This window comes from Xenopus tropicalis, chromosome 7 (genome assembly GCF_000004195.4).
Source record: "Xenopus tropicalis strain Nigerian chromosome 7, UCB_Xtro_10.0, whole genome shotgun sequence".
Lineage (NCBI taxonomy): Eukaryota > Metazoa > Chordata > Amphibia > Anura > Pipidae > Xenopus > Xenopus tropicalis.
Window position 1 is genome coordinate 124,415,664 of NC_030683.2, and position 21,726 is coordinate 124,437,389.

Genomic DNA, 21,726 nt, shown 5'->3' on the forward strand with positions numbered 1-21,726 from the left:
GCTACATTGATGATATTTTCTTCTTATGGGAAGGCCCATTAAACCTGCTAGAAGGTTTTTGCGACATTTTGAACAAAAATGACTTGAATATTAAATTAACGAAAACAATCTCACAAAAAGCAGTTCCCTTTTTGGATCTCATGATAACAATAGATGATGAGTTGAACTTAACTACTGATCTGCCACAAATACCGTACTGCACTAAGATAGTTTTCATAGAAACACAGTTAAGAGGTCCTTACCTGTAGGGGAATTTCTTCGAGTAAGACGAAACTGTACTACCTTTGAGGATTTTAAGATAAGAGCGAAACAGTTACAGTTAAGACTGAGAGATAGGGGATACCCGAATAAATTATTAAAACAAGCTTATCATAGAGCCTTAAAGACCAATCGTCAGGAGTTACTAAGGGCTAAGGATAAAAAACCCCTAGTAGATCATCAAATAAGTTTCATTACGACCTATGGACCTCGGTCCCATGAAATTCAGAAAATCATTCAAGAATTCTGGCCAATTGTCCGTCAGGACCCGGATCTCCAACAAATACTACCGGAGAAGGTCTCATTTTGCTTTAAAAGATGTCCAAATTTGAAAGATCAGCTAACGCGGAGTCACTATATTAAAGGAACAGTAACACCAAAAAATCAAAGTGTATACAAGGAACTACAGTATAATGTACTGTTGCCCTGCACTGGTGCAACTGGTGTGTTTGCTTTAGAAACATTACTATCGTTTAGTAAATGAAGCTGCTGTGTAGCCATGGGGGCAGCCATTTAAAAGAGAAAAGGCACAGGTTACATAGCAGATAACAGATAAGTTATGTACAATACAATGGTGTTTTATCTGTTATCTGCTATGTAACCTGTGCCTTCTCCTTTTTTCCAGCTTGAATGGCCAGGGCCGGATTTCTCTTTGGTGCGCCCCGAGGCCGCCCCTGTGGGAGTCCCCCATGCGCATGCGCCAACGCTCTTTTTAACTCCCATATGGAGCAGTGGGGAGAGGTCCTGACTGCTCCGTATGGGAGCAAAATTAAAAAATGTTCTTGCGGCGGAGCGGCATGCCGCCCCTAAACTTCTGCTGCCCTAGGCCCGGGCCTTTGTGGCCTCTCCACAAATCCGGGCCTGTGAATGGCTGCCCCCATGGCTACACAGCAGCTTTTTATATAAACTATAAAAGTGTTTCTGAAGCAAATGTGCAAATTTTACCAGTGCAGGGCAACAGTGCATTGTATTATGATTACTTAAAAACATTTTTATTTTTTGGTGTTACTGTTCCTTTAACAGAAGGAGACAGCCTCCGGTAAAGGGGATGTTCAAGTGTGGCAATTGTGTCACATGTAATATGGTGAAAAACCAAAAAACTTTTATGGATCGGTTTGGTAGAAAATATCTTATCAACGATTACATAAATTTCAGAACTACAAATGTAATTTATTGTCTTGAATGTCCGTGCAATAAGAGATATGTCGGTATGACAACCCAGCCGCTTAACAAACGTATACAAAAGCACACAAGCACGATAAGGAATGCTAAGGAGGATCTTAAGAATAACAAGGTCTTAAGTACTGTAGCCAATCATTTCTTGTATTATCATAATGCATGCCCGGATCAATTGAAATTCTGGGGAATTGAACATGTATCGTTAGGAATTAGGGGGGGAGATAGCACTGAGTACTTACTTAAGAAAGTAGATGGATCTTTCTGCTAAATTCCCTCTCACCCTCAGGCCTAAATGAGAACATCGACTTTAACGTTTTCCTGAGGTAAATAAAGTAGCCTTGACTAGTAAACATTATAACTAGTACTTGTTCTTTTATAATTTCATGCATAATCTCATGGGAGTGGCATTTAGATATAGATTTGTCACCTTTATGAGACACTGATTTTATATATTCAATTCATACACAATGTTAGTGGTGTCACCTTTTCTAAAATTCTTTTTACCATTATAAATTCATGAGCACTTTTTTATACATTTTAAAGTTTGCATATTATTCTCACTACAATGACACTGGATCACTATAAAGTAGAAGTAATTTTACATCACCGTTAGTTTTGAAATTTATTTTAATTTTTCTTTCAAGAGTGATATATTTAATTCTCTTGATACATGATTTCACACTCAATTATAACACATTTTTTTACGGTCAATACACAGTGTAAAATAATAAATCATGAGTTACATACCATGAGCCATACATCATAGTGTATTGAGGTTATAATATTCACATGTACATGCAGTACGAATATAGCTACTTTATTATATACCTATAGTGAGCTTGGAACACTTACTATCCTTCGTAAGAGACACGGCAGTGATTTTTGGAAAAGTGCCTCTCCGGTATTCATGCACCGGATTCTCTACAGAGGACTGTTGATGAAAAATATATTTTCTTTAAGAGACTCAATAGGGGAAATATCCTCAAAAGAATAAAAACTCTCATGATTCCCCATAAGAGACATCGAAGTCAGATATGTTCCCCGGTGTTTTGATCACTAAGAAATATAAATAAATAAATAAAATTGTTAAGATTGACAATATGGGATGGTTATCCTGTGTATGATAATTTTGGAACGTGTATTTGAAGCTCAGGGAGCGAGTATAAGTAGAGAACGCTAAATGATTGGTAGTAAGTAGCAATGACAGTTAATTCAAACGAAAATGGGACGGCCAAGGAAGGAATGCAATGATTGGCTAATGAGAGTTTAAAAATAATTCCCGGGAAAGCGAGAAAAAAAAATTCGCCTTGATAAAGCTTTAGCGAAACGCGCGTCGGCGTTCGCACCCTAGATCTGTACAATTCTGTGCCGAGGTAATAGAAATAGAGTAGTAGGCACAGTAGATTTTGTAATGTGGAAATCTGGAATTGGGGGGTAGTTAATTTGACCTTACCAGAAGCGATTGGTTCGTTGTGTGTACTTAGTTAATAACAGTAACTTGATGCCGAGGTATTGATTGGTAATAGTAGGCACAAGTTCTATCTCGCAGTTGCGTTGTGTGGATTGACAGAAATGATATGGGGGGTTATTTAATTTGATTCTGCCAGAAACGATCGGTGTGTATTGTATATCTAGTTAATCAACGGTAACTTGATGCCGAGGTACTGATTGGTAATAGTAGGCACAAGTTCTATCTCGCAGTTGCGGTGGGTGAATTGACCAAAATGATATGGGATAATGCTGGCCACAAGTAACGGCATTAGTAACGGACCACTATTGAGAGATTAACCGGCTGCTGTGGTAGACAACTAGAGGTAATAGGCCTAGGTGTTATCCCGCTTCTGGGGTTCATAAAAGGTAATTGTGAATTGTGAAAGCCTGATGGATCGATCGCAAGCAGCGTTGTTATTGTTGGGCCACTGATGACGGGTAGACCTGGTGCCGAGGTATAGAACTTAAGGCAGTAGGCACAGGTACAATCCTGGTCCTGGAGTTTGTTGTGGGTAATTGCTAAGTGTTCATACCTAGTGCCATGAAAGTAGGTACACCCTTTCCCGATTGATACCTTAAGGCAAAATTGTTGGGTTAATGAGGTAATTGAGTTTTCCCTGTGTAGAGGGAACATCACGATAACGAGCACAGGGTCTAGGTCTATAGTATTGTTCACGAACACAGTACAATATACTTTATATTACCTCCAAGTACGGAGGTGTTAAATTCCTGAGTATTGATTGTAAAAATTCCGTGTAGGAAAATCACGCGAATAACTCCTCAATAAAATGACTCCATCGTATTAAAATGGTGTTTGGGTGATTGATCATTCAGGGAGGGGGGGAGAGTATGTGAAATAAGGAATTGGCAAAAACACACACTTAGGGGCTGATTTACTAACCCACGAATCCAACCCGAATTGGAAAAGTTCCGACTTGAAAACGAACATTTTGCGACTTTTTCGTATTTTTTGCGATTTTTTCGGCGTCTTTACGAATTTTTCGTTACCAATACGATTTTTGCGTAAAAACGCGAGTTTTCCGTAGCCATTACGAAAGTTGCGTAAAATCGCCCGATTTTTTCGTAGCGTTAAAACTTACGCGAAAAGTTGCGCCTTTTTCGTAGCGTTAAAACTTAAAAGGTGCGAAGTTTCGCGTAAGTTTTAACACTACGAAAAAAGTGCAACTTTTTGCGCAAGTTTTAACGCTACGAAAAATCGCCAGATTTTACGCAACTTTCGTAATGGCTACGAAAAACTCGCGTTTTTACGCAAAAATCGTATTGGTAAAGAAAAATTCGTAAAGACGCCAAAAAAAACGCTAAAAATACGAAAAAATCGCAAAATACCGATCATTACGAAAAAAACTCAATCGGACTTATTTCGACCCGTTCGTGGGTTAGTAAATGTGCCCCTTAGAAAATCTTTTCTTTCAGCCGATGTAAATGATCGCTATATGGTGACGGTGGGAAATCATTTGGACAATTATTGACATTAGTCGTATTGCAACTTTTTTGTAGTTGCAAGTCCGAAAGCAAAATAGACTGTGCGATCCTCAGTGGGATAGTAGAATGTATAAGTGCTGTCCTAAGGAATGAATGTATTATTATATTATCCGAAAGTTGCGATTTTTTCGTAGCGTTAAAACTTGCGCAAAAAGTTGCGATTTTTTCGTAGTGTTAAAACTTGCGCAAAACGTTGCGCCTTTTAAGTTTTAACGCTACCAAAAAAGCGCAACTTTTCGCGCAAGTTTTAACGCTACGAAAAAATCGCAACTTTTGGAATGGCTACGAAAAACTCGCGTTTTTTCGCGCAAATCGTATTGGTAACGAAAAAGTCGCGATAATTTCCGAAAAGTCGTAAAGGCGCCGAAAAAATCGCAAAAAATACGAAAAAATTCGCAAAACGTTCGTTTCCAATCCGAATTTTTTCCATTCGGACTCGGATTCGACCCATAGTAAATGTGCCCCTAAGTGTTTCGCGAACAAACCGAGAGATACGGCATATAACTGATCTATCTGTAAAGTAATAGGGCCTAGTGAAACTGCAATTATATTGGCAACACTAGGTAGATAAGTAAGGACCGCATGGAATACTGTTAGGTACAACTGTGATTGAAGCAAAATGATATCTAAATAAACAAATAAATGAGACACATTGAGGTTTATATTTTTATTGATATCATAAAAATCAGATTTAAACGATTTATAATAATACGTCCCTAAAGATTGCTCCCCGTGTTACTAAAAGCCCTCTGCGAGTCATAGGTGAGAGGAGCAAGGGTTCCCAACAATTGCTACATATGTTGCTTGAAATATATATTGAGATACGTGAGAGCAACATGGGTAATTAAGCAACAAAGTTGCCAATCACTGGATAAGTATTGAAGTCCAGTGTATTTCACAGATCTAGGGTGTGTTCTTTTATTTTAAATCTTTCCTTTTTCTTTCTGCTCTCTCTATTCTAATAAAAAGTTTTAGTTGATTAACTGAATTAAAGGTTATATTTTAGATTTGTACAGGTGTCTTTTTCTTCTTTGTTGCATATTTTCCATAACTTTGGCTAACTCGCGGACAAGCAAAGGACAATGCAGAGAAGGGGCAGAAGCAGTGTTGGACTGGCCCACTAAGATACCAGGAAAACTCCCGGTGGGCCCTCCTGCTCCTGACCATTGGGCCTGTTTCATGGTCATTCCCTATTTCTGTATGAAAACAAAGAGGCTAAAATGGAATGGAATTATAAGATAAACTATTTCTATGAACTGCTTATTATAGTGACAAATCAACTGTCAATTTTAGAAGCTATTTACTGAATTTTATTAGTGTCTCCTACATGCACTTTCCAGCAGTGAAATGGTTACTGGGCCCCACAGCAACATTATTGGGCCCCTACACTTACACAATTTACGTAACTTTTGCAAAAACTTACACTACTTTCAAAGAAACTCACTTAACTTACAAACTCCACTGACCCCCCCTCCCATTTAATACTGAGATTATTTTTACTATTTTTATTAATTAGTGCTGACTAGTTATTGGGGCCCACAGCAAGATCATTGGGGGCCCTAAACTTATGCAGTTTACGTAACCAATGGGCAAACATACGAAGCTTCCATAATAAGCAATGACAGTGCAGAGCAGGTAGGGGGTTAAACTTAGGGCAAGCTCCACTGACCCCCAATAAACTGACTGAATTATTAACACATTAATTAATGGAACTCTTTATATGAACAGCTGTTTATAGAGCGCATAAAGGTGCATGGCCAAAATTTAGGTACTGCGTGCTTGTGTTCATGGGGGGCCCCAGAGTTTCTGATGGCGGACCTGTCCTCACTCCTAGAGTTGCAGATTCCTGACCTATATAGAAGGAATACCCACTCTTACACCCTCCAGCTGCCTCTGAGCAGCGACTCCGAGAGCAGCAACTCTGAGTATCACTTGTGTATTATAAGGGATATTGTACCCCCTACTGTAAATGATAAGGATATTAGCAGTCACTGAGGGGTTCTGTGCCCATATAAAGGCACAAGGCTGCAGGCTGAGTTATACAGGGAACTCTGAGTATCACTCATGTATTATAAGGGATAATGTACCCCCTACTGTAAATGATAAGGATATTAGCAGTCACTGAGGGGTTCTGTGCCCCCCATATAAAGGCACAAGGCTGCAGGCTGAGTTATACAGGGAACTCTGAGTTTCACTCATGTATTATAAGGGATAATGTACCCCCTACTGTAAATAATAAGGATATTAGCAGTCACTGAGGGGTTCTGTGCCCCCCATATAAAGGCACAAGGCTGCAGGCTGAGTTATACAGGGAACTCTGAGTTTCACTCATGTATTATAAGGGATAATGTACCCCATACTGTAAATGATAAGGATATTAGCAGTCACTGAGGGGTTCTGTGCCCATATAAAGGCACAAGGCTGCAGGCTGAGTTATACAGGGAACTCTGAGTATCACTCATGTATTATAAGGGATAATGTACCCCCTACTGTAAATGATAAGGATATTAGCAGTCACTGAGGGGTTCTGTGCCCATATAAAGGCACAAGGCTGCAGGCTGAGTTATACAGGGAACTCTGAGTATCACTTGTGTATTATAAGGGATATTGTACCCCCTACTGTAAATGATAAGGATATTAGCAGTCACTGAGGGGTTCTGTGCCCATATAAAGGCACAAGTCATCACTTTAATAGCAGAACCCTTAACACAACGCACTGCTGGTTGGCATTAATTTCATGGCTGATAGTTATTTTAATGCCGTATGGATTATGCTGTTTATCTGATTACTAATAGACTATGCAGCGTGTGGGTTTGAGCTGTTACTCAGTACTCTGGTGGGGAAGTAGCAGAGAGTCTCAGTAAATGAAGAGGAAGCACTTGGATAAGGAAGTGTATAAAAACCGTCTCCCTCTTCACTAGACCATAATAGCTCTCTACCCGGAGGCAAAGGAGTTTTACCTCAGTGATATTGCTATAGTTCGCCCTTCCCACTTGTTCCTTAGTGGCTAGATTTGGGTTTTGCTGCGAATGTGACAGGCATTGCCGGGGCAGCTCAGGCCCTGCTGGGGGCAGGCTCAGGCACCGCTGAGGGCAGGCCTCGGTGAGGACCCTAGTGACGTATTAGGGGTCCTCTCCCGTGTTCTATGTGACATTGTGGCGCAGTGAAGGAATCTGAGAGGATCTCGGAGCATTGACCGCCGCCATCATGTTCCGCACTATGCTCACCCACGCTAAGAAGCACCCCAGCGTAAGTACCGGCTAGCCGCCATGCTCTCCCACCTACCAACTACTCTTGTGGGGGATTAATGTCATTTTGGCACTTCCGTGTCTAAGGAGCGGCCCAGTTGGCAGGGGTTGCTGGGAGTTGTAGTGCAAAACACCTTAAGGGCTGCAGGTAACCTCACCCCTCCACCTATTCTTGTAGTTGAAAGATTAAAGGGTTAATGACATATAGACACATGATGTTCTGGGGGTTAATGCTTTGCGGACAGATGGGACCCTCTATGGCTTCAGGGTGGGCTGTAATGGCACCTATAGGCAGCAAGGGATCCTCTGCTCTCACCCACATAGCGGGAGCTGCCATAGGAGTTGCTGAAAACCATAATTATAGATGCAAGGAAATTCCCCAATGAGAATTCTACTGAGTAACAATGTGACTGTAAGTGCAAGAGAAGTGACCAATGAGAATGCCGATTCCCAGCACTGTGTCAGGCCCCTTGCTGGTACCTTACATATAGAGATAATGATGGCATTTTCCCGTCATTATATGGCACAGGAATCAGACATGGGGATAAAGGGGCAGACTTGTTCAGTGCTGGGAAACTGTGCTTATTGCTCCCAACTCCAATTGCAGGAACAGAGAACAGGGAGCCGTATTTACCCACATCAGCTGGGATTCTCATTGGGGGATTTCTTGCATTTTAATGGGGATTTAGGGGAAAGTTTTATTGGGCAATATTGCTTTAAGAATACAGCCCTGATGTTGCTGGACTACAGCTCCCAGCATGCCTCACCCTTCATTATATGTTACATTATTCTGGGATTTGTAGTCCGGCAGCAGCTGAGTAAGGTTTGGTTGAGCTGCAGGGTTTACTTCCCCTTTAATAATCACTTTATATGAGCAACATACGTTGTGTCTAAAACCCACAAAGGGTCCCGTGACTGGGGCTGGGCTGGCTGCAGGGGTAGTGGATTAAGGAGCAGTGCCAATGCCCCAGCTGATGTGCAACAGTAGCTCAGTGTGACAGCTGTGGGGTTGCCCCATTGTGCCATTAGTGTCTGTGCCGTTGCTATGACTTCCTGTATCCTTCATTTCACCTAAGCACCCTCCTTCCCGCACGTAGCCCAGGGCCGGTGCAGAACCGTGTTTACAAGTTACTGGGCGGGGCTTATTCCAGCGCTGCAGCTTCCTATCTAGGTATCCGTGCAACTGGTGCTGCCAGTTCTGGGGCTTTAGTTGCGCAATATATTGCAAAAATAAAGTTTATTGCCATTCTAGCTTCGCTTTAGTGTGGCCCTTGGGTACCTGGGAATGTCCCTATCGATATACTTTGCCCTGTGTTGTTCTGTAGCTCAGTGCAATCATTCCGGAAGCCTTACAGCTGTCAAGGGCAAGTTAAATTAGGCAATGTGTGTTGTGTTTTTTTTTTTTTTTTTTGTGTTCACAACTTAGTTATAGAAATAGTTTGTTTTCTACTGTAAGTTTCAGACAAGGTTCAACTGTAACATTTTCTTTTCCCCCTTTTTTTAGTTAATCCCTCTATTTGTCTTTGTTGGCTTTGGGGGAGTCGGCTCCATCCTGTATGCGCTGAGGGTCACCACACGGAGCCCTGAAATCAGGTAAGCGGGGCGGCCATTATTGCATGTTATCAGTACAGTCAGGCTGATTGTGTGTTAACTCTTCTCAATTTTATGTCTCTAAAGCTGGGACAGGAAAAATAACCCAGATCCCTGGTACAACAAGAGCCCCAACTACCAGTACAAGGTAAGTAACCTTGGTGTGTGGCTTTGTGTATTGCCCTACCCTTCCCCCCTCTGGCTTTCTGTAAAGTGCATTTTGATTGGTGCAGGCCTGTTAAAAAGGTTATATAGAGACATTATATATATATATATATATATATATATATATATATATATATATATATATATATATATATATATATATATATATATATATATATATATATATATATATATATATATATTCTAATACATTTCCTTTCGTATCATACCTGCTGTAACGAGGCAGCCCCATTTCAGACTCGCTGCTGACAGTGACTGGCAATATTGAGCACATATATTGGTTCATTTTGTACACAAGCAGTGTTGCAGAAATTCTGACCAGTGTAATGAAGACGCTCTTGCCCTTGATTTGGCCCCTGTTTGTTGCCGTAGCCAGTGTACCTAGTCAGTCAGCATGCCCCAGTAATGTGCCAGCTGGAAAGGACAGGGCCAAACCCATATTTAGTTGCTGTTAAAGGGCCAGTAGCACCGGGGAATGACTAAACACTATTTAAATGCCCACTCTGCTTAATGGGTCACTGCATTGATAGCTGTCGTGTGTGTGTGTGTGTTTTTCTTTTTCTTGCATCACACTTATGAAATGGAAATGTGTAAAGTCTTCTCGAGAAATGCAGTTGCTTTGAGGGTTATGTGACATGTTGGCCAAGTGTACCCATGCCCCTACCCGCACTTCTGCCATTCTGTGTCCTGGGTGTGTTAGTGTGCCCGTGCCAAAGTGTCTGTTTGCCTGTGCCCTGGGTGTAACATTAAGCCTGTGTCATTCGGTGTGTCAGTCTGCCTGTGCCATTCTGTGTCGGTGTGCCCGTGCCCTGAGTGTCAAAGTGCCCCTGCCATTCTGTCGGTGTGTCAGTGTGCCTGTACCCAGAGTGTCAGTGTGCCATTCTGTGTTGGTGTGTCCGTGTGCCTGTGCCATTCTCTGTGCCTCGTGCCCTGGGTGCGCCTGTGCCATTCTCTGTGCCTCGTGCCCTGGGTGCGCCTGTGCCATTCTCTGTGCCTCGTGCCCTGGGTGCGCCTGTGCCATTCTCTGTGCCTCGTGCCCTGGGTGCGCCTGTGCCATTCTCTGCGCCTCGTGCCCTGGGTGCGCCTGTGCCATTCTCTGCGCCTCGTGCCCTGCATAGTGAAATCATTGTCCTTTTTTTCTTTTTTACAGTTTTACAATGAAACCATCGATTACAAGAACCTGAAGAAGGAAGGACCTGACTTCTAAGCACTTACCTCCTCAGACGCCATCTCTGCTGGAATTTCTTTTTTACAGTCGAAATCAATCCCGGAATGCTTGTTTCATTCCTGCTATTTAATAATCCAATAAGTCATGTTTATTGAGTTATCCCAGCTCTGTCTGTTCATTAGCTGGGCCTAATGCGATTAAACTAGCGTAAACCTACTATGGTGGTGTTGCTGACTCCCTGCGGATGTGGGACTCCCGGCTGCTAATGCTGTGTAATACTAATTGCTAACTGTAATTGAGTGGCCTGTGCATCTATTCTCAGCTGTCAGCAGGGCTCGGTGTCATTGCAATGGGAAGATCTGAATTAAATAGAAACCTATAAATGTAGGTAAGTTCTGTCTCTGTATCTGACTCAGGCGCAGCTTTTCTTGGTAGCTGTTCTGAATTTAAAGGGGAAGTTCATCCTGGCCTCTTGCTAAAAAACTGATCTGTTCCTCTTTTCATTGATCAGAATGGGCCTCTGATAATGCCCTGTGTGCCATTGCCCTATATCTGGCTATATGTGACTGTCGGCATCACTGGCTACTGGCCATTGTGATGGCGTATTAACCCATACAAGCCCAGGTTGCTGGTTAGTAACCCAGAAGAGTGGCCAGATTGGAGAAGTTTGCCCTTTGGTTTATCATTTATATACCTTATTTACTAGTCTGGATATTCTAAATGCATTCTGGTGGGGAAAAGTGGATTGTTTGTGTCTCAACATCTTAATAGTAATACAGGGCCAACTAAAGTCAGGTTGATATAAGTAGTTAAAGGAACAGTAACACCATAAAACGAAAGTGTATCAAAATAATTATGTACTGCTGCCCTGCACTGGTACAGCTGGGGTGTTTGCTACAGAAACCCTACTATAGTTTATATAAATACCCCGCTGTGTAGCCCCGGGGGCAGCCATTCCTGCACTGGTACAGCTGGGGTGTTTGCTACAGAAACCCTACTATAGTTTATATAAATACCCCGCTGTGTAGCCCCGGGGGCAGCCATTCCTGCACTGGTACAGCTGGGGTGTTTGCTACAGAAACCCTACTATAGTTTATATAAATACCCCGCTGTGTAGCCCCGGGGGCAGCCATTCCTGCACTGGTACAGCTGGGGTGTTTGCTACAGAAACCCTACTATAGTTTATATAAATACCCCGCTGTGTAGCCCCGGGGGCAGCCGTTCCTGCACCGGTACAGCTGGGGTGTTTGCTACAGAAACCCTACTATAGTTTATATAAATACCCCGCTGTGTAGCCCCGGGGGCAGCCATTCAAGCTGGGAGTAAAGGCACAGGTTACATAGCAGATAAGCTCTGTAGATTTCCATTGTATTCATAGAACATCTGTTACCTGAAGGCCTGTGTATGGGCCCTCTGACAGGTTTGCTAGTATCTGGCTGAAAATGGGCCAAACCATTTGATCATTCTGGTATCCACCATCAAGTAGGTATATGTGAAAAAAGATCCACTCATTTGGTGGCAGATCTCTCAGTGTGTGGCCACCAGGATAGCAGATACTGTGGCAGAAATAAGTAACTTCCTGGTGTGAATCTCCGCCCCTTTAGATTCTCTCTTATATAGGGAGTCGGTCAAAGATCTATTACTGCGGCTTCTTTAAAGTGTTTAGATCACAGTATCCCATGAACTTTCACTGTCGGCAGAGGTCGAAGCCTTGATGTTGGTTATTCCCAGTTAAACTGTAGCTGGTTAGTTTAATGGGGCTGTAAACCCAACCATAACGCTGTCCCACTGACAGACATGGGGATAAAGGGACAGACTTGTTCAGTGCTGGGAAACTGTGCTTATTGCTCCCAACTCCAATTGCAGGAACAGAGAACAGGGAGCCGGATTTACTCACATCAGCTGGGATTCTCATTGGGGGATTTCTTGCATTTTAATGGGGGAAAGTTTTATTGGGCAATATTGCTTTAAGAATACAGCCCTGATGTTGCTGGACTACAGCTCCCAGCATGCCTCACCCTTCATTATATGTTACATTATTCTGGGATTTGTAGTCCGGCAACAGCTGAGTAAGGTTTGGTTGAGCCGCGCTGTGCAGCAGGGTTTAGTTCCCCTTTAACTGATTGCCGCCCCCCCCCCCCCCCCCCCCCCCAAGGGCACTTCTTCCTGTGTAAGTGAATGGGTATTAACTTGCTAATTTATGATCCCAACATTAATTAGCAGCCAAAGGGATATATTATAGGGACACTAAACACTATTACACTGTACTTATCAACCACACTGTGCTACAAATCTCTGCATATCGAGGTTAAGGCATTCTGAGAGCTGTACTTTATCAAAGGTGTATTCTTAAAGCAATATTGTACAATAAAACTTTCCCCCAAATCCCCATTAAAATGCAAGAAATCCCCCAATGAGAATCCCAGCTGATGTGAGTAAATCCGGCTCCCTGTTCTCTGTTCCTGCAATTGGAGTTGGGAGCAATAAGCACAGTTTCCCAGCACTGAACAAGTCTGTCCCTTTATCCCCATGTCTGATTCCTGTGCCATATAATGACGGGAAAAATGCCATCATTATCTCTATATGTAAGGTACCAGCAAGGGGCCTGACACAGTGCTGGGAATCAGCATTCTCATTGGTCACTTCTCTTGCACTTACAGTCACATTGTGGCTCAGTAGAATTCTCATTGGGGAATTTCTTTTTATGTGTAATAAAGTCTTGTCAGGTTCTCTGGAAATCTATGGGGGCAGTGGGACGGCTCCCAGTTGGGTTTAATGTCAGTATTAAATTACATTATATACTTTTAGTTCTAGGAACCTGTGCAGGAAACACGGGAATAATAGAACTCAATGCACAGTCAGATCAAAATGCTAAAATACATTATCCTGATATCCCAGAAGCCTTTGCCAGATTCTCCTCTGTTATTGGTCAGTGGGTTACACACAGAATGACAATATACAGTGTGTGGATGTGTCCCAGGGTGCAGAGGGGGAATAGTGAAGGCTTATGGGTAAGGCCTTGCGCTCACTCCTCCTCCTCTTACCCCATCCTGCCTTAGAGCATATAGGGATTGTTTGGTGGGGACTAAATCAGTGCCAGGGATCTCTGCTAAACGTGCCATTGGGTAGAGACAGCGGCACCGGGAGTACAAGGTGGATTTCCCTTTCAGGGGTAGGGCTAGTGCTTTGCCCTGATTGCATTTGCCCTGAGGTGGGAGGGGCTGGTTTCCATTGGGCGGAGTCACAAGAGGGAAAACATCAGTGGTGCTAAAGGGAGACCAGATATAAACCAGGGACAGTGGAAGATGTTGGGGGGGGGGGGTTCAGGTCGAGTTGCCATTGGGCCAGTAAAATCCCTAATAGTTGCCAGGCTCGTTACTAGGGGAGAAATAATACGGCATCTGGTTTTCTTGTGGGGAAAGATGGCAACCCAAGTGCTGGAGCCGGAGAAGCAAGTTCATTACTCCCAGTTCCCTATGTACCAGCGGCTGCTACTGTGGGTTTCATGGGCCCGGGGTCAGGCCTGCGGGTGGGTCAGCGAGTGAAATAAAGGCAACTCCTACAGTCTCACCAGAGCCAATATAGTACTGAAAGCAATATACAGTGATCATAGGGCTTGTGTATCCGGAGTGTGGGACTGGGCTGCTTATAAACTAACAGAGACCCTGACACCCAGAGCCCATTGGCACAACAGTTACACACAGACAGTGGCAAACAGAATAGAGGTGTATGGGGGGAATGGGCTGTATAACAATTAGGGCAGGGGGGCCGCACTTCCGCATTTCCCGGCTTAGACGCAGGCACCAGAAGTCCACGGGGGAACAACTGTTGGACCACGATCGACATTTTGGCCACCCCTGAATTAGGGGGTATTGGAGCCCTGTGTGTATACAGATTCCTGTCGCCTTCCCCTTATAGCACTGGGCTATACGCTAGGGTTACGTGGCTTAGTGTTTGGAGTTCATATTAACTTGTTAAGTCAAGGGACCCCAGGCTGGTGGAGGAGGTGATGGGTTCTAATGTTTTATCTGTTTTCATTTTTGTTAACCCTTTATTTCCTTGTATCTCTTGCTGCAGAGTAGCAAATGTGGCTCTAGAGCCAGCACAGTGCAGCACCTGTATTCAGTGGCAAAACTAGCTATATTGCAGCTAGGGCCTTGGCGACAGGGGGCTCAGACGGTGGGGCTACTATATTGCAGTGCCTCCTTTTTTTGCGGCCCCCTTTGAAGATTTGTTTTCAGGGGGCCTGGAGCACCAAGTTATGCCACTGCCTGTAAAGGCCATATATGCCACTTCATATGATTATTGAATCATGTATGGCAGCCTGCTGATCCCAAGCAATATACACTGACTATTGATACTGCTCAGTCCCGAAATCGGGCAGGTTTAAAAATGTTATCTCCCGATATCCCGATTCATGGTGCGTTAGTAGAAGAGAATGCTAATTATTCAGGGTCCACTAGATGGCGCTAGTTATTGCAATTACATTATATAGTGCTAGTTATAGTAGGCCACTAGATGGCGCTAGTTATTGTAATTACATTATATAGTGCTAGTTATAGTAGGTCACTAGATGGCGCTGGTTATTGTAATTACATTATATAGTGCTAGTTATAGTAGACCAGTAGATGGCGCTAGTTATTGTAATTACATTATATAGTTATAATAGGCCACTAGATGACGCTAGTTATTGTAATTACATTATATAGTGCTAGTTATAGTAGGCCACTAGATGGCGCTAGTTATTGTAATTACATTATATGGTGGTAGCTATAGTAGGCCACTAGATGGCGCTAGTTATTGTAATTAGACTACATGGTGCTAGTTATAGTAGGCCACTAGATGGCGCTAGTTATTGTTAGGGCTAGTTATAGTAGGCCACTAGATGGCGCTAGTTATTGTAATTACACTGTATGGTGCTAGTTATAGTAGGCCACTAGATGGCGATAAAGCTATTAAAGATATGTAATTTAATATAACAAGAAGCCATTAAGACCATAACCTGTGAGCTCCAGAGTTGCAGTTAATATACAAGGTCATATTAGTTACAAACAAAACAACGCTCATTACACTGAGAATCAACTCCTAATGTGCCCCGGTGTATCCGCCCCACCTGTACCTGACGGCGCTGCCATGCTGCTTCACATTACACATAAGGGACCGAGAGCGCCAATATCCTCACAGCATGTCTTCAGCCGGAGACAATATGGGAGCTCTTTAATAATCATTGGGGTGTGAGAGACGCGGGAATAGTCACCGCGGTAGGTGTAAATGGCTCCTAGTATTTATATAAAGTGCCGCTGTGAAAGCAAATTCCAATATAAACGCAAACTGCTTTATAAGCGTTATCCTTCCGCCCCAACCAATATGGCCGCCGCATCTGTTCGGCGCTAATCTGCTACGCATGCGCAAAGCCATTCTGAAGACGCACAGGCTGACGGGATATTTCCCCTGTCGGACACGTGGTGGGATATCAGTGAGAGCGGTCGGAGCAGCCATGAGGCCAGGTGGGTCCGGGGCTTCGGCTCCCAGTTTCCCCTCAATCCCCCGGGAGCACATTGCTGCCCCCCTGGGTGTGGGCTGGGGTACCGGGGGCTGTGGGGGTTGGAGAGGGGAAGCACTTGGGCTTGGTTCCGAGGTTTCGCACATGGGGGTCAGTGATCTGTGTGTAACCCATTCCCTTCCCCTATATACCGGGAATATACCGGCCCGTAATGTCGCACGGGAACCGAGACAGGGAGTCGCAGCTGCGATTTCTTACTCTCGGTGCGACTGTGTGTGTGCGGCCCATGTGCTGCCCCCGGCCCGGAGTTAGTGAAGCCCATTATCTATCGCTCTCTATCTATTTGGCTCTCCCCGGAGAAGGCCGCACACTCGGCACCGAAACGTTGGGCCACAATATTTCCACTAATTATTTTTATTTTTTATTATTTTTAAATCTGCCCTAGTCACGTGCTTACACAGCCCCCAGGCGCACACATACAGGATAATAATGAGGGGCATCTAGCCTGCACTCTTGGCCGCTGAGCTTGCACTCACTCTGTAATATATATATATATATATCTCATCCCTGTGCTCAAATAGGGGGGCAGATGTGACCTGGTTATCTACCCCCCCCCCCCCCATCAGAACCTTTTCCTTTATATAGTAATGGAGGAGGAGGAGGGGGGTCTCTTTCAGGCTGTTATGATTGTTTAATATTTCTCTGCTTCCAGTTTGTTATTGGGCTTCGGTCCTGCTGCAACTGACTCAGCCCTGCAGTTCAGCATCTGGGCCATTGTCAGACCCGTTAGGTCCATATTGCACAAAGTATTTACCCCTTCCTCCCCAGTCTCATTAAAGTATTTTGGGTCATAATGATCCTGGTATTATTGAGACTTGTGTAGCTCACACTCTCACCCAACCTACAGCCGCTGTTTGTGGGGGGGGCAGCTCCACTGTTCTGCAGTTCCATGTACAAGTTTGTTATTGTCCCTTCCTTCTTTATAATCCCACTGGCCTGCGGCACAGTAACTGCCGGGGGCATCCTGTATAGGGGGTTCTTATCTATACCCACTAGAGTCCCCCCCGTACCCCTTCCCCCCCCCCCCCCCCCCCGTGACCGTATAACCTCCAGGGGCTCCACCTTAATCCTCCCTGCAGGGTATTGGGAGTTGTGCTGACCCCATCGTTTGCTTTGCAGGATTCAGCCCCAGAGGAGGCCGAGGTGGATACGGAGACAGAGGAGGCTTTGGAGACAGAGGAGGAGGTAGAGGAAGAGGAGGATTTCGTGGCCGCGGTGGAGGAGGTGACCGAGGAGGGTTCGGAGGCCGAGGAGGATTCGGAGGCCGAGGAGGATTTGGAGACCGAGGAGGATTCAGAGGTGAGACTCGAGAACTTCCTAAGTTTCAGTAGAACTATCATGGTTTTGCTTCTAAAGGGTTCTCTGCCCTTTCTGTTAACTGTTAGTTATGATGTAGAGAGTAATATTCTCAGACAGTTTGCAATTGGTCTTCATTTTTTATTTGTAGTTTTTTTTTATTCAGTTTTTGTTTGGCAGCTCTCCAGCTTGTAGTTTCAGCAGCTATTTGGTTGCTAAGATCCAAATTACTTTAGCAACCCGAGGGGGGGGGGGGGGTTTGATTGAAAGACTGGTATATGAATAGGGGAGGGGGCTGAATAGAAAGATAAGGAATAAAAAGTAACAATAACAATAAAACTGGAGCCTCACAGAGCAATAGGGTTTGGCTGCCGGGGTCAGTGACCCCCATTTGAAAGTCAGAAGTACGGGGGTACTGGCTTCAGAGACTATTGCTTCTATGTTTCCCTATATATCGATTCCTATTAAGATATTTAGGGGTCTGCTCATGGTCACATGACTTATAACTTCACTTTTAGGGGGATTCAAGTCTCCGGGCAGAGGCGGCCCCCGAGGAGGACGCGGAGGAAGAGGCGGATTTGGAGCAGGAAGGAAAGTGATAGTCGAGCCACACAGACATGAAGGTACAGTGTGAATGGGAAGCTAAACCCACCCACCTACCTAGAAACAACCCACCTTTCCCATTGGGCCCCAGTAAGTAACCGCCCCCTTCTGCCTCTCGCAGGAATATTTATCTGCCGCGGGAAGGAAGACGCACTCGTGACCAAAAACCTTGTTCCTGGGGAATCTGTGTATGGGGAGAAGCGAATCTCTGTGGAGGTGAGTGCCCCTGAAAGCAAGGTTCTGATTGGCTGGGCAGTGGGTGCTTCTGGGTGATGGGAGTTGCAGTTCAGCGTATGCGGAGTATCCTTGGTGTGAGTGGTGGTTCTGATTCACGGACTCGCAGTAACCTGGCGCCATTTCTTTTTCCAGGATGGGGAAGTCAAGACGGAGTACAGAGCCTGGAACCCCTTCAGGTCGAAGATCGCGGCGGCCATTTTGGGAGGAGTGGATCAGATTCACATAAAGCCCGGCGCCAAAGTGCTGTATCTGGGAGCTGCATCTGGAACCACCGTCTCGCACGTCTCCGATGTTGTGGGCCCCGTAAGTACTTGGTCATGTGGTCTCTGTGCTGGGGGGGGGGGGGTGTAATGTTTGGTTGTACAGTGGGGCTGCTACGGGAGGGACGTGTGCGCCCCCTGCTGGCTTCCAAGAGACTGGTATAATGGTGGTTCTGCTGGTTCTGTTCCAGGAAGGGCTGGTTTACGCCGTCGAGTTCTCCCACAGATCCGGCCGTGATCTCATCAACGTGGCAAAGAAACGGACAAACATCATTCCAGTGATCGAAGACGCCCGGCACCCACACAAGTACCGCATGTTAGTAGGTGAGTGGGATACGGTTCAGTCTGTAGCGCTCTCGGCCGCCCTGTCGACTGTCTCTTTATAACGGGATTCATTGGGGCTGCTGTTAAAACTGCCCCCTGACCCAAATCCCCAGTGTAACATTGCGTTTTGGCTCTCGCTGCAGGAATGGTGGACGTCGTCTTTGCGGATGTGGCGCAGCCTGATCAGACCAGGATCGTCGCCCTCAACGCCCATAACTTCCTGAAGAACGGAGGCCATTTTGTCATATCCATCAAGGTGGGCAACTGTCCTTGGTTTTTGTATTGGTGGGGGCTTTGGTTTTCATGATGGGCATTCATAAAAATTTAGGGGTGACACGGGTGCTGCCACCAGGTACAGGTATGGGATCCCTTATCCGGAAACCCATTATCCAGAAAGCTCAGAATCACGGAAAGTCTATCTCCCATAGACTCCATTTTAATCAAATAATTCAGAATTTTAAAACTGATTTCCTTTTTCTCTGTAATAATAAAACAGTACCTGTACTTGATCCCAACTAAGATATAATTACCCCTTATTGGGGCAGAACAGCCCTATTGGGTTTATTTAATGGTTAAATGATTCCCTTTTCTCTGTAATAATAAAACAGTACCTGTACTTGATCCCAACTAAGATATAATTACCCCTTATTGGGGGCAGAACAGCCCTATTGGGTTTATTTCATGGTTAAATGATTCCCTTTTCTCTGTAATAATAAAACAGTACCTGTACTTGATCCCAACTGAGATATAATTACCCCTTATTGGGGGCAGAACAGCCCTATTGGGTTTATTTCATGGTTAAATGATTCCCTTTTCTCTGTAATAATAAAACAGTACCTGTACTTGATCCCAACTAAGATATAATTACCCCTTATTGGGGGCAGAACAGCCCTATTGGGTTTAATGCTTTATTGATTTTTTAGTAGACTTAAGGTATGGGGATCCAAATTACGGAAAGACCCCATATCCGTAATACCCTTGGTCCCGAGCATTCTGGATAACTGGTCCTATACCTGTACTGTTTACCCAAGGAAGGAAGTGAGGCTGAAGGTGCAGAGGGGCCTTGCCCATGTGTCCTTGTCCCCGTGTCTTTATTGGGTTCTGTATTGATTGATTTCGGGTACAAGTACCAATGTCTTGAAACTTTTTCCCCCCTCAGGCAAACTGCATTGACTCCACGGCAGCCCCAGAGGCTGTTTTTGCTGCAGAAGTAAAGAAGATGCAACAAGAGAACATGAAGCCGCAGGAGCAGCTGACGCTGGAGCCGTACGAGAGAGATCACGCCGTGGTGGTCGGGATATACAGGTAAGATGTCTTGCTTTACTGTAATGCAGTAACTCATTCCCCCTGTTGGACAGCAAATTAAATCGCTTATTTCTCCCCCCCTATCCAGGCCGCCGGCCAAACAGAAGAAATGATCAAAACTGAACTGAAGATCCTTGTAAAGGACTTTACTCGGAGAACTTTCCCAGCCAGAGACTGACATTAATGGGTTAATGGTGCCGGGATTTGTTAACCATTGCAATGTACAGGACTGATTTTGTCTGTGGCCTTTTATAATGTGGGGGCAGGGTAGGAACTAGTGGCCCCCTAGCTGTCATGAGCGGTAACTACAGTTGCTGCTTATAGTAGCCGGGGGCCACAGAGTTGCCGTCTCTGCTTCACCTGAGGCCACAGACCGTTATTTTATAGGTTTTCTTTTTTTTCTAACAAAGAACGAAACGATTAATCGCCTTTATTTAGCTGCCCCGCCCCTTTCCCACTGCCCACTCCCCTCGCTCCAGCACCTCATACTGGCGAATGAAGGCAAAACAGGGCCCCGTGACTCCATCCTTAGTGTGCGGGTGGGGGGGTTGGTTTCTGTGTTTGCTTATTTCTATGCTGGAAGTTTCTATGGGAAGCGCAAAGAATTATCTTTTTATGTTTTGTAAGAAAGAGGAAAAAATTGATATTGAAAGACAAACGAGAGATGGAAATTCTTTATTTTAATTAAAGCGCCAGTGTGTGAGAATCTGACTCTGGAATTGGTACCGATCGAAGCTTGGGCCCTGCCTCCTTCCCAGGCTCCTCCTGTGTTTCTCATGTGAATGAAGGGGGTGGGGACAAAAGGGTTTGAACCCTGACAGATGGTGGCCAAATGTATAGTTGTGCTCTCCCAGTCTCTCGTATTTGGGCCAGTGGCCCATTAGGGCAAGGTACAATGGGGCTAAAGTAATGAAATGGTCTTAGGTCTAGTAAGCCATAGCAACCAAACAGCAGTTAATGGTCTTATGTTTAAAAATAAGCATCTTATTGGTTGCTATGGGTTACAAAATGTAGGAAACAATATGTATTACATTTTCCTGGATAGTGTGATTTTTGCACTTAGGCTCTGCTGGCTGCATGGGTTCTGCTGGTCCCAGAAATGATAAGGAAAGGCTTGAAGAGCCACAATGTCTGGTACCCCCATTAGATTAATTAGGCTTTACTTATCTGTTATGATGCCCATACAGATGGCAAACGGCATTTGTGGCAATTGCCTAAAGATTGACTTGTCAGAGCAGATCTGATTGGCTGAGGGCAATGTTAGTGGAATATATTATGCACTCACCATCAGTGATGCCCAGGCCTGCTTTATACATACAGGGTACATCATGCATGGCTGCTGGGGCAGAAAATCATATTTCACTGTAATTTCAGCCCTGTCACTGAATTGGCTCCATAGGCAGCTTGTCGGTGCCACTGACCCTTTGGCCGGGCTTGTACAGAGGGTATAGGGACGGGTGTCACTAGTCGGGCCATTGTACCAGTAGTGCAGTGTATTATGCAGCAGAAAGACAC

At 44.6% G+C, this 21,726-nt stretch overlaps 2 protein-coding genes across 2 annotated transcripts; both read left to right on the forward strand.

Moving 5' to 3' along the window:
• Positions 1-7,603: 7,603 nt before the first annotated feature.
• ndufa4 (NDUFA4, mitochondrial complex associated) lies at positions 7,604-10,839 on the forward strand. The gene is made up of 4 exons (NM_001017038.2): positions 7,604-7,680; positions 9,184-9,272; positions 9,357-9,417; positions 10,606-10,839. The coding sequence occupies exons 1-4, from the start codon at positions 7,639-7,641 to the stop codon at positions 10,660-10,662; spliced, it is 249 nt and encodes an 82-aa protein (NP_001017038.1). The 5' UTR covers positions 7,604-7,638; the 3' UTR covers positions 10,663-10,839.
• A 5,258-nt stretch (positions 10,840-16,097) lies between these two features.
• Positions 16,098-20,922, forward strand: fbl (fibrillarin). Its single transcript, NM_203770.1, is given in 9 exon segments — positions 16,098-16,130; positions 17,306-17,485; positions 18,001-18,105; positions 18,207-18,301; positions 18,455-18,625; positions 18,774-18,906; positions 19,050-19,162; positions 20,066-20,211; positions 20,300-20,922. Coding segments are annotated over 9 exon segments (978 nt in total). The 5' UTR covers positions 16,098-16,120; the 3' UTR covers positions 20,325-20,922.
• The last annotated feature ends 804 nt before the right edge of the window (positions 20,923-21,726 follow it).

Coding starts and splice junctions, on each gene's coding strand:
- ndufa4 (NM_001017038.2), top strand. CDS start 7,639: ATGTTCCGCACTATGCTCACCCACGCTAAGAAGCACCCCAGC. Junction 7,681..9,183: donor ACGCTAAGAAGCACCCCAGC/GTAAGTACCGGC, acceptor CCCTTTTTTTAG/TTAATCCCTCTATTTGTCTT. Junction 9,418..10,605: donor GCCCCAACTACCAGTACAAG/GTAAGTAACCTT, acceptor TCTTTTTTACAG/TTTTACAATGAAACCATCGA.